The sequence below is a fragment of the Phascolarctos cinereus genome, unplaced genomic scaffold (genome assembly GCF_003287225.1).
Source record: "Phascolarctos cinereus isolate Bilbo 61053 unplaced genomic scaffold, phaCin_HiC Scaffold_2;HRSCAF=192, whole genome shotgun sequence".
In the NCBI taxonomy this organism is placed as follows: domain Eukaryota; kingdom Metazoa; phylum Chordata; class Mammalia; order Diprotodontia; family Phascolarctidae; genus Phascolarctos; species Phascolarctos cinereus.
The window spans coordinates 207,714,510-207,730,952 of record NW_027555625.1 but is presented as its reverse complement, the minus strand read 5'-3'; the positions used below and the strand labels follow the sequence as shown (position 1 = coordinate 207,730,952).

General features: G+C 39.5%; 1 protein-coding gene across 1 annotated transcript; it reads right to left on the bottom strand.

Annotated features, from left to right (window-relative positions):
• Positions 1–1,800: 1,800 nt before the first annotated feature.
• GCSH (glycine cleavage system protein H) lies at positions 1,801–14,960 on the bottom strand. The gene is made up of 5 exons (XM_020992656.2): positions 14,652–14,960; positions 12,877–12,956; positions 9,129–9,192; positions 4,257–4,388; positions 1,801–2,447 (listed from the first exon to the last, which is right to left on the bottom strand). Exons 1-5 carry the CDS (start codon positions 14,848–14,850, stop codon positions 2,347–2,349), a joined length of 576 nt encoding a protein of 191 aa, XP_020848315.1. The 5' UTR covers positions 14,851–14,960; the 3' UTR covers positions 1,801–2,346.
• Between the last annotated feature and the right edge of the window lie 1,483 nt (positions 14,961–16,443).

The following is a 16,443-nucleotide window of genomic DNA, read 5'->3' as shown; positions in this document are numbered from 1 at the left end:
CACACATTTATCAGATTGGCAAAGTTAATGCAAGAGGAAGATGACAAATGTTAGAGAGGCTGTAGGGAAAGTACATCAGTGTCCTGTTGGTGGACCTGTGAACTAGTCCAACTGTTCTGGAAAGCAATTTTGAACTATGTCCAAAAAAGCTATTAAATCCTGCAAAGCCTCTGACCCAGTGACACTGGTACCAGGGCTATGCCCCAAAGAGATCAAAAGAACAAAGAACTCATACATATAAAATTACTTATAGCAGCTCTTGTCATTATTAGTGGCAAAACTAAGGTGGTGCCTGCTAAGTGAAGGATGGCTAAGCAAGTTTTGGTATATGAAAAAGATGGAATCCTATTGTGCTATAATTCATTTCACAGGGATGGTTTCACAGAAACCTGGGAACTATACAAACTTAATGCAAGGTGAATGGAGGAGAACCAGGAGAGCATTTACACAGTAACATTGTAAAATCAACTTTGAAACATTTAGGAACTTTGATCAACCCAATGATTAACCACAATTACAGAGAACTCATGATGAACCATGTTGCCTACTTCCTGGTAGATGTAATGGCCTCTAGTGCAGATTGAAGCTTTTTTTTCCCCCTTTTTTGCCAAGGAGGGGAACAGACACGGCTAATGTGGGAATCTGTTTTGTCTAACTACACGTTTGTAATAGATTTTGTTTTTCTTGCCAACTCTAACCCTTTCTCTACTAGGAAGGGGAGAAGGGAAGCAAAAAATTCAGAGCTAAAAATGAAATAATTTCAATTAAAAAAAATCAACAGGACCTGGCAATTTTGAGATATTACGGAGTTAACACGTAAAGATGATTTTGAGGACATAAACCTGGGTAACTGGAAAACTGCTGGCACTCTCATCAGAAACGGGAAAATCAGGAAAAGAGGTATATTTGAAAGGAAACAGTAACTTGTTTTACACCTGTCGAATCCGAGTTGCCTGTGTACAGGGAAGGCCAAGCATTTACAGACAATGCAGTACTGGAGCTTGGGAGAGATGGGGATTTGATATATAAGATTTGGGGATCATTTGCTAGAGATGATAATTGAATTCTTAAGATCATAAAGAGAAAAAAGGGCCCAAGATAGAACCCTTTCTGTATGTAACCACACAAAGCAAATGGAACACAGCAAGGGATACTGAGGAAGTTAGGTAGGAGAAAACCAAAAAAATGTCAAAATAGCTCAAAGATGGTATGGACAACAGTGTGTGAATGATATACAAAATGGTCAAGGACAACTCTTCACAAGTCTTACCAAAATAACAAGAAAACATATGAAAAACCCCCAACCTTCTTTCTACCTAGTGTTGGGGTTGCAATGTCAGGGAATGGAGTTCTAGGGGTTGGTGACTACACAGAGATATTGAGCTAGAGACTGGACCTGTGATTTCATTAGCATAGAGAACTCTCAGGAGTAAACTCCTTCTACCAGAGTTGTTAGTGTTCTCTCTCAACAAAATTATTTTTTATCTACTTTGTACATATTTTTAATTTGTATACACATTATTGGCCCACAGTAGAATTCAAGTTATTTTTGTCTTGCGTTCCCAGTGCTTAGCACAAACATGGAAATAAGTACACACACAAAACCAGTTTCGTGACTTTTAGGGAAATGCTTCAAAGCAGAAATATTCTTTGAAACTTCCTTGGAGGTTGAATTTACATTTTTAAACTGATTATAAATTTGTATGTAAAAATGTCATTCCCAGAACTTAGCATACCAATATATGCAAGTTATTGTGAGAAATGCTGGATAGAACATTTGTGTAAAAACAACTAGTAAAGTCAGGGTTTTAAAAAAAGTTTATTAAATTTCATTATCTGCTGCTGCAAGGTTGAAGCCTCATCTGTATAAAATAACTTCAGCCAAGCAGTTTATTCAAAAATTAAGTTGGTATTGTTCTGCATCTGACACCAGCCAGCTAATCAATCTCAGTAAATTATTCCCATGGACAGAAAACCAAATGTATTTTAAACAAAACTGATGATGGATGGAGTTGAATGGCCATTACAACATTATTGATTTAAGGCTTTTTACAGGTAAAAATCTAGCTTTGAAGTACATGGTCTCAGAATTCATTTTTACCACACATGATGCAATGAATTCGGAACTAGACAGACACTAACTTGAAATTACTAGGAAGAAGTTGTGCAAAAGGTGCAAATAGTAAAAAGCATTTTTATCCAGTCATTTCTGAGTAGTTAAGATTTTTTCCATGCCATGGTGTTGTTTCAGAAGGGTTAAAGTTGCTAACCTTCCACATACCACTAATTTAGAACAAAACTATACTGGGCTGTATTCTTCTGCTAATTTATTCGGAGATCCAGTGTTCAGTCCTCAATAGAAGATTTTATGTATCTTTCATATGCATCCTCATTCATCAGTTCATCAAGTTCTGAAGGGTTGCTGAGAGTCATCTTGATCAGCCAACCTGTAATCAAGAAGTTATTTTGAAAACCAAATTACTTTGTTAAACAACAAAAGAATTTTAGATCCAACCTGTTGGCTTACCTCATATTCAATCCACTCCTAGAAATTTGCTGAATGTAATAAACAATAATAAATTCAAAGACCTTGTTAAAATTTAGTTTCACAGGATAGATTTAATGTTCTCACTGCTTAGTGGCAAAGGAATGAAAAAAAAATGCAGAATAAATTTGACTGAGGTCTCATTAAATAACCTTTGGCATCTGTAATTTTGAATTTTCTCCATCTGAGGCAATCTCCAAATTAAACTCATCTGTCTGTTAGGTTCAGCATGCTGAGCCCCTTGCAGTGTCATCATGGCGCTTAATATTTTTACAGAAAATTACAAAAGTACACTTTGTTTTTCTAACTTTAAAATTTTTTTTTAAGGGCAATTGGGGTTAAGTGACTTGCCCAGGGTCACACAGCAATAAGTGTCAAGTGTTTGGTCTGAGGCCAGATTTGAACTCAGGTCTTCCTGACTTTAGGGCCAGTGCTCTATCCACTGTGCCACCTAGCTGCCCCCAGTTCTTCTAACTTTTATGCATTTGCTATATGATCATGAAAGTTTGAATAAGTATGAAATACCTGAAGAGTAGCACAGGCATTTATTTGTGGTGACTAATCTTCAGTACTCTTAAGTCAGTGATATCAAATTCAAATAGAAATGGGGGCCACTAATAAGGACATTAATGAATATCCTTAATAGGTACATAGGGATCACTATAGGTCTTGTACTTAGTTTTAAAATGTAATGTTATCTATGTTTTATTGTATTTTTATTTTGTTAACTATTTCCCCATCACATTTTCATCTGATTTAGGCTACACTTGTTAGCGTTGCAGGCTGCACGTCACGTGTTTGACCCCTTTGCTCTAAGACATGCTTTGGCTCTACAGGCTAGAGAAGCTACAGGAAAACCACTGCTTACCAGAGTTTCCATGTAGATTCTTTATGGTCAGATAACACAGCTGAAGGCTGTTATACTTCACAATCCATGGTGATCCTAATCTGCTTCTAGACCTTAGATAGGGAACCATTATGCTTGCTAGTGCACTCCTAGTCTTTCTGACCTTGAAAACTGAAAAATTCAACCTGGCCCCTATTCTTTGGGACTGGCTCTTAGATCTAAAGCAGATGTATTAAGCACTGCTATAAGTACCAAGGCCAAAGGAAAATAACATTCCTAATTTACAAATAAGGCCAGAGAGTTTACCTTTAAAGAGAGTCTAACACTATAGCCACTAGGGCTAATAAGTATGTCAGTAAGCTTACTCTACTGAAACTATTACTGTTTTTAACACATCATGAGTGGAGACCTTAGAAATGAAATTTATGGGCAATTATATCATTAATCCTTTGAAAACTGATAATGAAACTCTTTAGCTAAGAAATATTAGAGACTATACTGGTGTTTAAAATTTAACAGTCAAAGCACTACTGACAGAAACTACTGAAAAACAGTTGGAATGCTATACTTTTATCTTAATAGGTCAGGAATATTTTTAAAATCTTAAATATTATCTAAACTTTGTACCTCTTCCTTTTCCCATTTCCTAGTTATGTTGTCAGTATCATTAACTTAATGATAATCAATTACTTAACTCTTGGAAGGAATTTGATTAATCTCTTTATCTCCATTAAAAGTTCATTTCAGCACTGAAAAAACTCCAAAATCATTGTCACAAATTAGTAAATGAAGTTTAAATTTTTAAAAATGAAATGCTAATTGTAGCATTAATAACCCCTTGAGAAATCAATGCCAACATCTTACCATCTTCATAACAAGATTTGTTGATAAGTCCTGGGTCTTCTGCAAGAGCTACATTAATTTCAGTTACTTCTCCTGTTAGTGGAGAATAGAGTTCACTGGCAGCTTTCACGCTTTCCAAAGCTCCAAACTCATCTAAATGAAGTTTAAAAAAACAGACTATATTACACGTCAGAAACATCAGTAATGAAAATTAAAAATATGGAGAAGCAACAAATGAAGCCACTAGTTATTTATATGATAGGTTTATAATTTGTTTTAAATTAGTCTAATGCCATTAGTTAATACATTTTAATTTAAAAGGCATTTATTAAGGTCCTACTATGTACATGGCACCACCAAATGCTAAGAATACAAGTCCTTTGGGTGATCCAAACAAGTAAACAAATAAGTAAATATAAGATAATTTGAGGAAGGAAAAAGAACTGGGGGGGGCGAAGAGGAAGGGAGAGGATAAAGAAAGGCTTTCTGCACATGGCAGAAAGGAAGGAAGGAAACTAGAGATTCTAAGAAATAGAGGTGAAGAGGGAGTGAATTTCAAGCATGGTAGGGTAGGAGAAGGATGGCTAAACTTTGCAAAAGCCAAGAAGTAGAACTAGAATGCTGACATCCAGAATCTATAGGCCAGTCTGGTTACAACATTAAGTGTTAGGGAAGGGAAATAATGTGAAATAAGTCTGGAAAGATAGGTGAGAGACAGACTATGAAAGGCTTTAAATGCCAAGCTAAATAATTTTCATTTTATCATTTCAAGAAAATATAAAACCACCAAAGATCAATATAGCTTAAAAAAATCACTTTTGCTATCCTTTGTTTTTCTTACCAGTATTAGCTCTTTATGATTGTTCAGTATAACCTTTGATATCCATAGTTCTCAAAACACTATTCTTTCAAGACTAAGATCATTTTTTATTGATCCCATTCACAGTTAATTGATTTTGCCTAACTGCCTAAGTCATGATTCTTGTCTCTGAACTTACTTCAGAAATTCAGCTGGCCTGTAATGAGTTAAGTTTAGAAATTCAGTTCTCTTGCTAGTCATTATTCTATTCTTACCTCAAGGAAATCTGCTATCCTTGGGAAATGTGGGTGCACACTAGGGATTATGGTCTAGTATCTTTACACAACCAAGCCATCCTTCAAGGACATCTGGTTTGCTATCCAAATCTTGCAGGTCAACTCAAACAATGAATGTTTCTTAGTCACAGGAAGGAAGGAGTGAGTGGCTGCTAGCCCCACATTCCCAACTACCAACCAATGATATTGTTCCCCACGCCTCAGCTATGTAATCAATCATGTTGTTATCAACCCCATGATGTCATCAAATGTATTATTTCCTCACCTACCCTTTTCTGTTCTTTGTTCTGTTCTCCCCAAAACCTATAAAAGTGGACCTGTCCTTCTTTTCAGGGTCTTTTGGCTCACTAAGGGAGTGATTAGATTCATTCTATTTTCAAGTTCACACCTTGTTAATAAAATGTTACATGGCTCAGAGAAAATGTGCCACAGCCTCTACCTTGAATTTTACTCACAGCAAGACTGTCATGTTTGTATTCATCCTGTTACCTACTCTTGCTTTATCTTTTAAAAAATGAGTTGTCAAGTTCCTTGTGTGGCTACAAGGGTCTGATTAAGAACTCTTCTCTCCTTCCTTGGAATTATGTGTCTTCAGAATTTCATTTTTGAGAGTTTCTTATTCCTTCTGGACTGACTTCCTTGAAAAAGCTTTCTAAATGAGATCCAAAGTACCTCATTTGTTTTGCTTAACTATTCACCTAGGAAAAACCAAGTCAATGAAAAATGCTCCTTATAAATTACAGTGTATAACTGAATTGACAATCTTTAGTACTGGTTTGATAAGTATCTCAGATATTATGGATGAGCCCAGAAATGAAAAGGAGGAAGGCAGGCTGAATTGCCTTTGAGAAATTGCACAGTACTTTTAATGACCCAAATCTTCTCCCTGAAACAAAAGTTCATATTTCTGACATCAATATTTTCCAAGCGATACTATGGTTGCAAGTCATAGAATATCACAGCCTCTGAAGAATTAAAGTAATGGGTTATTTAAAGGGCAATGAAGAGGTGCATCTAAGTGTAACTAGGCTGCAAAATCTTACAAACAAAAAAACTGTACAAGAGAAGTGATAGAAAAGATGTATCAGAGCTACGTAATTGGAAAAGGAGGCAGGTTGATCATATGGTAAAATCAAAATGAAAAAATTTATGTATACTGAGCAAGCTCTACTGCTGACCATGCAACATCAAAACATCTTGTAGGGGACACTAATCCACTCCCCCACCCAAGCAGGTTCAGTAGATCCTATGGAGAATTTATGGAATGACAGAGACAAAAGTTGCACAACCTCAGACAAGTTACAATCTGTATACTTGGAAGGACTGCCTAAATTGAAAATATCACAAATCCACTTGAATATAGAAGACAGGCTCAGAATGAAGAAGCAAATTAGCCATCCTCAGAAAGCCAATGTGACTATTATTAAAAGACACTGCTTTCAGTAATAAGGAAGCCAGAATTCCTTTGTATCCTGCCCTTATCAGATCTCATCTGGAGAACAGTGTTCACTTTGGAGAACCACAGTTTAAGAGCACTGATAAGATGAAGAGCATTCAGAAAATGCAACAAGTAAAGGGTCCAAGTTCATTTTATATTAAGATCTCATCAAAGAAGTGGGGATGTTTAGTCTGGAGAAAAGAAGACTGCAGGAAAATGACAGATGTGATCAAGTATTTAAAGAGCTGCCATATGGAAGCATCAGACTTGTTCTACTTGGTTCCTGAAGGCAGAAGTAGGAACAATGGGTAAAAGTTGCAAAAAAAAAAAAAAAGGGGGCCACTAGGTGGCACAGTGGATAGAGCACTGGCTCCGAATTCAGGAGGACCTGAGTTCAAATGTGGCCTCAGACACAATAACATTTACTAGCTGTGTGATCCTGGGCAAATCACTTAACCCCACTGCCTAGCCAAAAAAGAAAAGAAAAAGTTGCAAAAAAAGCACATTTAAGCCTGATATCAGGAAAGACTTCCTTAAACAAATAGAACTGCTCCAAACTAGAATGGACTGCCTCAGATGATCCAATTCCCCTCTTTGGAGGTCTTCAAGCAGAGAATAGATGTCCATTTATTGGTATGCTATGGTGGAAATGCTTTTAGGTATAAGTTGGACTAGATGTTGCTGAAGTTCCTTATAAATCTCAAATTCTGTGATCCCATGAAGTAACAGAACCAGAATTTGAAACCAGGGCCTCTCCTCATTAAAATTCCAATGTTTCCAACATGCCAGGCTGGTTTTCAAATGTTGTCTTTGCATCCCCAGGCTTAGCAGTGTTTGATACAAAACAGGCAGCTCCATGAAACTAACTAAACCAACAATACTTCTCTAATCAGATAAAGTGATAGGCATCAATATATATTTAATAACTGGTGTCTGCATGGAAACTTCTCCCCTCCCTTATATAAAGAAAAGGGGGGAAAGGGTGGAGAAGAGCTAAACAATATAAACTATTTGTCCAAACCTCCCAAGTTTTTTACCCTATTTATCAGACCTGGCTATCTTGGCTCATTCCATGTGGCAAACCACTCCTACTACCACAACCATCCCTGTCCAAAAGGCCAAACTAATTACACTGCTTATGTGTAGAAACATCTTTCTCCCATTATTCTGGCTAGACAAGGTTAAGACTTTTCAAGGGAAATCTTACTACGGGGCAACTAGGTGGCACAGTGGATAGGGCACCAGCCCTGGAGTCAGAAGGATATGAGTTCAAATTCGGCCTCAGATACTTTCTAGCTGTGTGACCCTGGGCAAGTCACTTAACCCCAATTGTCTTACAGAAGAAAAAAAAATCTTACTATGGAACTATAGGAAAAACAAAGGGAATACAAAGCAAAGAAAAAAATTTAAGACTAATTTTTAAAATTTAATGTAAATACTATCTTATCACAGATTTCCTTGGCTGACAATCTTAGTCCCATCTGAAACCTGCTTATGAGTGTTATCATCTTCTCAATCTCTCCCTGGTTCAAAACTGTGACTCAGAAAGTTCTTGGGTCTGGGCTGTAGGACAACTTCAGTTATTAATTCATCTGCAGAGCAGTAATAACTGACACGAGAAACATCAAGCCTTTCCTATAAGGCCATTCTATTAACACCTATTAAGTTTTCTTTGATGATCAATCACTCAAGTGTCCCAGGGGAGTGATGTGCCAGAATGATAATCCTACAAAGTGCTACACACCAAAATTAAGTTTACAGAATTTGTTTTCAATCATTTCATCAGTGGGGTAAGGGAATTCCTGGTGTAGAAGCCTCTTTTTATAGGCTCAAATCTATAACTTATAATCTTAGGTGTCGAGCACTGAGAGATTAAATAATTTGCTCATGGTTAGTGTTAGTATGTGTCATAGGCAGATATATGTGATCTTCTTAACCCTAAAGTCCACTTTGCTATCTACTCCCTCTACACAAATAATTTCTGTAATTTTGTCCAGTGAGATATTTTTCTCCAAGGGAAAGTCATTGCCTCATACCTTATTATATTCAAAACAATTCTTTTTAGTTACAAGTTGATTATAGACAAGGGCAAAGGTGTTGAACAAACATCTTGAACTACATTAAAATGTAATTGTGAAATGTTTAACAAAATAAATGAAAATGCAGTAAAACATAATAATACATTTTCAAACCAAGTCAAAATGTGCCCACAGGGATCCTTAGTGGCCTGTTTCTATTTGAGTTTGACACCACTGGAAAAGGGCATCACGTTAATTTTATGTCTGGATCCTATTAATAATTAATTTGGAAATTTCATGAAAAATGTCACTTTTTCTCTTTAAAGACAGAAAGATACTCACCTTGTTTGTTCAATTTTGTTCCAACTTCTGGAAGACTACAGTAAACTACATCTCCCAATGCTTCCTAAGGGTAAAGGGGTAAAACTTCAAATCAGATAAAATGACTAATGTCATAGTTTCATGAAACCTACTGCTTCAGCCAAAATGGATGACTTGTCCTTTTCCAAAAATGATTTGTGCCTCTGTTTACATCACTCTATATCCCCTTGGAATATTCAACCTCATCCCTTTCCCCCAACATTTCTACCCACTGAAATCTTAGACTTGAGGGAGAAGCACTAAGTGCTGGATTTGAAATCAAAATGCCAGATATGGAAATCTTTTCATACTAATTGTGTGACCAAAAGGCAAGTCCCTTAATCAGTTACTCTATCAACAAATCTTAAGCACCTGTGTGCCAGACATTTCGCTGAGGATACAAAGACAAAAATGAAAACATACTTGTCCCCAGTAACTTTCTTTCTATTGAGGGAGACAGCATATACAGATAGAGGTATATATACCAAATAAACATGATACAATGTAATTGGAGGGGGAAGAGACATTAGCATCTGGGCAGATAGGGAAAGGCCTCATGGAGAAAGTGACACTTGAGCTAGGCTTTGAAGGAAACCAAGAGTTAGTTCTAAAAGGTGGAGGTAAGGAAGGAGTACATTCCAAACATAGGTAGCAACTACCATAAAGGCATATAGATATATAAATAAGGAGATGCAACGTTGTGTCTGAAAAACAGCAATTAGATTAGTTTGGCTAGGCTGAAAAAATGCATGAAGGGGAGGAAAGTATAATAAAGCTAGAAAAGGAAACTGGTGCCAGAGTGTGAAAGACTAAATACCAAACACAGTATTTGATCCTAGTGGAGAGAAATGGCCATTGGAGTTTTATCGAGAAGCCAAGACTTTAGGTTTATCACTTGGTCAACTATGTAGAAGACGAGCTGGATAAGGGCGAGAATGGAGGCTGGACACCAATTAAATGCAATTATAATAATCCAGGGACTCAATTAGGGTGGTGGTCATTTAAGTAAAGAGAATGGGATGGATACAAAGTTTATGGAGTTTAAAATGACAAGATTTGACAACTAACTGGATATGTGGGTGAAGGATAATGATGAGTTGTGATTACAAATCTGGGTGACCAAGAATGATGATGGTGACCTCAACTGAAATAGGGAAATTCAGAAGAGTTGGTTTTGGATGAAAGATAATGAATTCTATTTTGGACATGCTAAGTTTGAGATGCTTTTGGGGTCTCTTAAAGGTTCAAAATGTCCAATAACCTCTCGGAACCTCAGTTTCCTCATCTGTAAAATTAGGGGTAAATATCTGTATGTAAAAACATTTTGCAAACTTTAGAGTGTTAGATACAAATCTCAGTTGTTATATTCATCCTTCAAGGACTAGTTCAAAATGCCACCTCCGTGAAGCCATTCTTCATGACTAAAATTTGAACTACAGATCCTGTATTATAGTGCACTGTGCAAGATTATCTCCCCAACTAGACTGTAAACTTTTTGAGGAAAAGGAGCATTTCATGTTTATTTACCAAAAGAACCTGGTACAGTGACATGTAAAAAAACAGACATCCAAGAATTTTGTAATGATAAACTCCCAAGTTACAGTAGTGAATTAGGGTGCTGGATTTGAGTCATAAAGATGTGGCTAGAATCCTGCCGCACTACCTGTGTGACCTTGAGCAAGTCACATAACCTCTGCTTCAGATACTCTTCTGTAAAAAAGGATTATTTCCTATGTCATAATGTTGTGAAGATTAAGAGAGATAATATATGTAAAGCATTTGGTAAACTCTTAAGCACTATATGTTAGCTATTATTAGTGTTCTTTCTACTATTATTACTGAATGACAAAGAATCTCAACAGCTCTTCTATTCATTGGTTTTCCTCCCATTCCTCTAAAGCAGTGGTGTCAAATTCAAATAGAAATGGATCAGATCTGAACACTTCTGCTCTAAAGCAACAACAAAAAGGAACAGGGACTGAACCAGTGATCTCTCAGGTAGAGGAAACTCCTGGAAGAAGAAATTCCCTTTATCACCAATGAAGACTAGCAACTTTTATGCAGCTTAGTTTGAGAGAGCTGCCTAAAGCACTGAAAGATGACACAATGTGCCCAATGTCACCAAAAAAAAGTATCAGAGACAGAATATAAAGTAGGGTCTACCTAGGTCTAAGGCCAGCTTTGTATCTACCAGCCATAGAGGTAATGGAAGAACATTTCTGCAGCAAGAAAATACTTTAAGGTAATGTATTAAAACAACGGCTTCATTTCAGCAGTCCCTCACAAGCTAAAAACAAAATAAAACATTAATGGTTCCACAAATAGAAGGTTCAGCAGCATGGATTTAGAGCTGAACAGGAGCTTAGCTCTAGTTCCATTCTCCTTTTAAATATGAGGAAATGAAGGTTCTAGAGATGTTAGATGACTTACCCAAGATCACACACTAAGTGGCAAAAGAAACAGGAGAACCAAAGTCCTCTGATTCCAAATCAGCACTCTTCTCTCACAGCACCAAGCTACCTCCCAAATAAAGTGCTATTGAAATTTTCTCCAAGTTAGATAAATCCCAAATTTTAAAAACACACAGAAACAGTATGTTATAATTACCACAATAAACAGAAATATATTTAGGACTTTGTTAAACCCAGGACAATATAACATTTAGTAATTCTGGACAATTTTTAAATATTAAATAACTGCCAATAATTAAAGTTTCCTTTTTTTTATGTTAGGTCTTATTACTAAACTGTAAAGTTCTTGAAGGTAGGGGCTAGTCTTATTTTCTTCATATCTGCCCAAAGGTCTAGAATATTAAATGCATAAGTCCTTGAAATATTTAGTACATACTATTCAAATACTTTGTTTCCATTCAATAAATATAAAATCTGAATTCAGACCTGAACTTTATTATAATTCTGCAAATGATAAAAGACTGATGCGACAGTACTCAAAATTCAAGAAAATTCCTGGTTAAAAGAAACTCCATATACAGTTTCTATAGGAAAGCAATAGCCAATAGGCTAGGTTAAGACAAAACTGAGGTGGTGAAATAGGAAAAGGAATAGTTAAATTTACTCTGTAGGCCAAGGTGGAGATGCTCTGGCCTGACACTTGGTTAAGTCTCTTCAGTTTGACTACAGTAAGTCCCTGGGATAAATTTGCCCTGGTCACCAAGCAGCAGCTCTAAGACTATTCTTATAGGACTATATTGTCACATTTTCAACTGCCAGTAACCAAGAAAGGTCCACTATGTAGCACAGTAAAAAAAGTACTGTAATAAAAAAAAAATCAGTGCCACAAGCTACTTTTTAAAAGAAGGGATCTGGGTGTCACTGTTTTAAGTAGAGATGACCCAGGGAGGACAAAAGACTAAAACTAAATTAAGTTGCTTTTTCAATTAAACTTTCATTAGGCAAGTAGACTTCAACAACAACAAAAAGATTCCAAGCCCTAATCTTAAGAGTACTAAAAGGGGCAGCTAAGTGGTGCAGTGGATAGAGTACCAGCCTTGGATTCAGGAGGACCTGCTTCAAATCCAGCCTCAGACACATAACACCTACTAGCTGTGTGACCCTGGGCAAGTCACTTAACCCCACTGCCTAGCCAAAAAAAAAAGTACTAAAGAGCATTACCTCAAAAGCAAATTCCAAGTAAATTCCACCATATTCTATTGAGAATAAGGATAGTTACAGAATTACAAAAGCCGTTATAGATATGGAAAAAACAATACCTGTGCAAAATTGCTGATTCCCACAGTTCCAATACCATTTTCAGCTGATACCCATTCATGCTTGTCTGTGAATTTTCGAACTATAACGTAAGATCAGTATTTCAGAAAAATAAAGGCATTATGTCTTAAACACACTTTGAAAATACAAACCATTTCAAAAGACAAGATGGTTTTGGCTTTGGACAATGTTATCTGCAGAAAGGGCAGTATCACAAGGGATAAGGAAACTTGGAGTAAAAGTTAAGAAACCCAAGTTCCAGCTTTGCCACTAATTAGGTCCAAGTGTTGAAGTTTAGGAGTGCTGGGACCCTGAAATAGCATGAGAGATCCTGCCTTAATGAATTCAATCCACGCCTTCTTTCAGCCAAAGACAAGGTTTATTAAAGATCTGCCGTACTGGCCAGACTCTTCAGGAATCTGAATATTTGTGATGCTTATACTTGAGAAGCAGGACAGAATGAATCTCAGATATTGCCCAGATTTTAACAATCTGAGCACCTTAATGGAGACAATGGATCTTATATACAGAAAGTCTGTAGAAAGGACCTAGGAGTGGCCAGGTAGTTTAGGGTGACTGGAAGAGGGGTCTAGGGAGATCTTGCTGGGAGTAACAGCGAGGTGGAATGGGGTCTAGATAGGATCAAAGGTGGGAAGTAGCTGAGAGCCATCTGGAGGTTAACACAATGGAGGGCTGGGCTAGGTTAGAGGTTAACAGAATTGGGAGATAGCAACAAAGAAAGAGGATAGGGGTTTGATGCCTTAGGCAAACACCAAAGACTTCACCACGTGGGAAAAGGAGAAAACTCAAGGAGAGTTGGGGGGAGGGGGGAGTCCCAGGGCCTGTACCCTATCACAAGGTTGGGATGAATTTACCTTGGATCTGAACCCCAGTCTGGCAATCACTACCTGTGTGACCTGAAGTAAGACTCTTCACTGCTGTGGCCAAGGACTCCCACACTTAAAATGGATTGGACTAAATACCTTCCAAAATTCTTGAAAAGTCTGTCAGCTGTTAATGATTATTTTTTTAAGGAACGGCCATAGCAACTTGCGAAGACTAAGACAATCATATACAGGATCAGGGGATCTTGGAATACAAACTACACACTGTTCATTGCAAAAGATGAAAACTACAGATCGGACAAAGGGAAGAGCATGGCCTGGAATGAGACCTTTTCAGCCTGGCCAGTCTCTGTCCTCTCCTCCCCTGCCAATCAGTCTTGTCAGCAATTCACGTAGATCGATGGCACTTCAGCTGGACTGTGCCAGTACTTAGCAATTAGGACAATAAGGAATTAGAACATACAACCTTCATACTGGGCAGAGTAAGTCAAAACAAGGGATAGGAAAAGGATGGTTATCACCCCTTTGCTGAAAAGGCTTGGAAAATCTTACAACATTCAGAGACCTTGAGAACTAGCAGAGGCCTCTCAGATCCTATAATCCAACCCCCCACGATTTACACTGACATGCGGGAGTGGAAGCTGAACCCTACATCCTCTCCGCGGCACGTCTGCCCCTACAACACGTAGCGAGCACCTCCCCTGTGCCCGGGCAGAGGGGGGCGGGCACGTTCTGGGTAACCCAGGGTCACGGTCCTGCGGGGGTTGTAATTTATGACCTAAGGACGAAAAGGGGGCTTGGAAACCACCTGGTCTAATGCCCTCATTGGACAGAGGAGAAAACAGAACAGCAGCGCTGCCCGCCCCAGCGCAGCCCAGACTAGGGCCCGCGATACCCCACCCCCACCCCGGCCCGGTCCCAGGCTCACTCACCGACGGGTCGCGGGGCGCTGGTGCAGAGGCCCCGGGAGGCGGCGGCCGCTAGGACGGGAGGGGATCCTGGGCCGGGGCGGACCCGGAGGCGCGCGGAGGCGGCAGGGAGCGAGGCCAGGGACCCGGAGGTCTCGGCCCCGGCCGCCGCCCACAGGGACGAGGCAGCGACCCGCACGCTCCTGGCCACTCGCAGCGCCATCTTCTCCGGGGGCGGGGCAGCCCGGCAACCAAATGGTCCAAGGCTGGAGGCTGGCGGAGGAGAAGGGCCTGGGGGCGGAGTCTGACAGGCGAGGGGCGGAGAAGAGGGAGCGTGGCCCGGGAATCAGCGACTCAGGCCCAGGGGCGGGCTCTGTGCGGGCCCGGAGCACGTGGCCCAGGAGGAGCCCCGGGAGAGGCGAGGAAGGCTGGGAGCGGGGCCGGACGCAGCTAGCCACACCCCCAAAGGGCGAGGGCTGCCGGGGAGCGGCCTGCGGGGCCGGCCCTAGAGACTCCCGCCAGCTGGGTGTACTTAAGTGGTTTCAGGGAAGGGAGCTGGGGCACCCCAATTCCCAGGTTGTTACTCTGGCTGCGTCCAGACGCGGGCAGCCTGGTAGCTCTGGTGCCTGCTTGAGCAAAGCGAAGGCGAGTGGGCGTTCTGGGAAGCCAGGGCTCACCAGCAGGGCACCCCGAGAATGCCGCTTTGGACAAGTCAGCTCTCCTTTCTGAGCCTCAATGTCCCCAGGCTGTAAAATAAGGGACTTCGACTAAGTGACCCAAAGTTTCTCCCAACGCTGACACAGTGATACAAGAAATTAAAGAACGGGAAGAAATGTTGAGCTGCGCTGTTACTCCAGGAAGGGCCAGGAGCAAGCTCCGTAGGAGGCAGTCTGGACACCTGCTTCAGCCTGGACTGAGTCATGTTGTATTCTGCAAAGCTCAGCGCAAGCCCCGTCTCCTTCGTTTGGTCTTTCCTGATCCTCCCAGAGGCTAAAGCCTTCTCTACAAAATTGTCTTGTGTCAACTGTATCATATGTGTGTATGTTTATATGCACACACTATATGTATGGGCACACCTCAGGAGACAGTGTGGGTTCTGTTCCATCTATAACAATAAGGTGAATATTGTTATAAAATGAGTCACAAATGTTTTGGTTTCTGGATGCATGTAAAAGACGTGTTTACACTATACTGTAGTCTATTAAGTGTACAATATTATTGTTGAGGTCTAGGGTGACCCCAAAATGTTGGGGTCAAGGTCCTCTCCGAAGAATTCCAAGCTGTCTCCAAGCTGTTACTGGGGTAACAGACACCAAGAAGGCTCCTTTGTCTATTAAGGGAGACAACTCGAGGGAGACCCCAGTTTAAGATGGAGTGGTAGCCCCCCCCCCAGGGAGAGGGGCAGATATAGGGAGACGCCCACTAGCCGGGAGAGTATAAAGATTCTTATAAAATAAAACCTGGGAGGTGGGAGGAGATGACCAGAAACAAGGGCAGGGAGAGATGAGGTAATCAGGGACGAATTTTCAGAATTTAGGACATAATCTATTATTATACTATTGTCCAGCCAGGATCTTAGGGACCACTGTTAGTTTCTGTATCTCATTAACTAGTCTACTTGAATCTCATTTTCTCCTAAAGTAGCTTTAAGTGGTATTTCAGATAATGGGCTCCTCATTGGCCACTCTATTTGAATCTCATCTTGCATAAAAAGCTCAATGTACGTACCTTAAATTAAAAAATACTTTATTGCTTAAAAAAGTGATTGCTAATCATTTTATGAGAGTACTCTTTTTGCTGGTGGAGAGTCTTGTTT

Excerpts from the sequence above, each read along its gene's own strand:
- GCSH (XM_020992656.2), bottom strand. The coding sequence starts at position 14,850 with ATGGCGCTGCGAGTGGCCAGGAGCGTGCGGGTCGCTGCCTCGTCCCTG. Across the intron at positions 9,193-12,876 it reads GAATCAGCAATTTTGCACAG|GAAGCATTGGGAGATGTAGT; the intron begins GTATTGTTTTTT and ends CTTTACCCTTAG. Across the intron at positions 4,389-9,128 it reads AACAAAATTGAACAAACAAG|ATGAGTTTGGAGCTTTGGAA; the intron begins GTGAGTATCTTT and ends AACTTCATTTAG.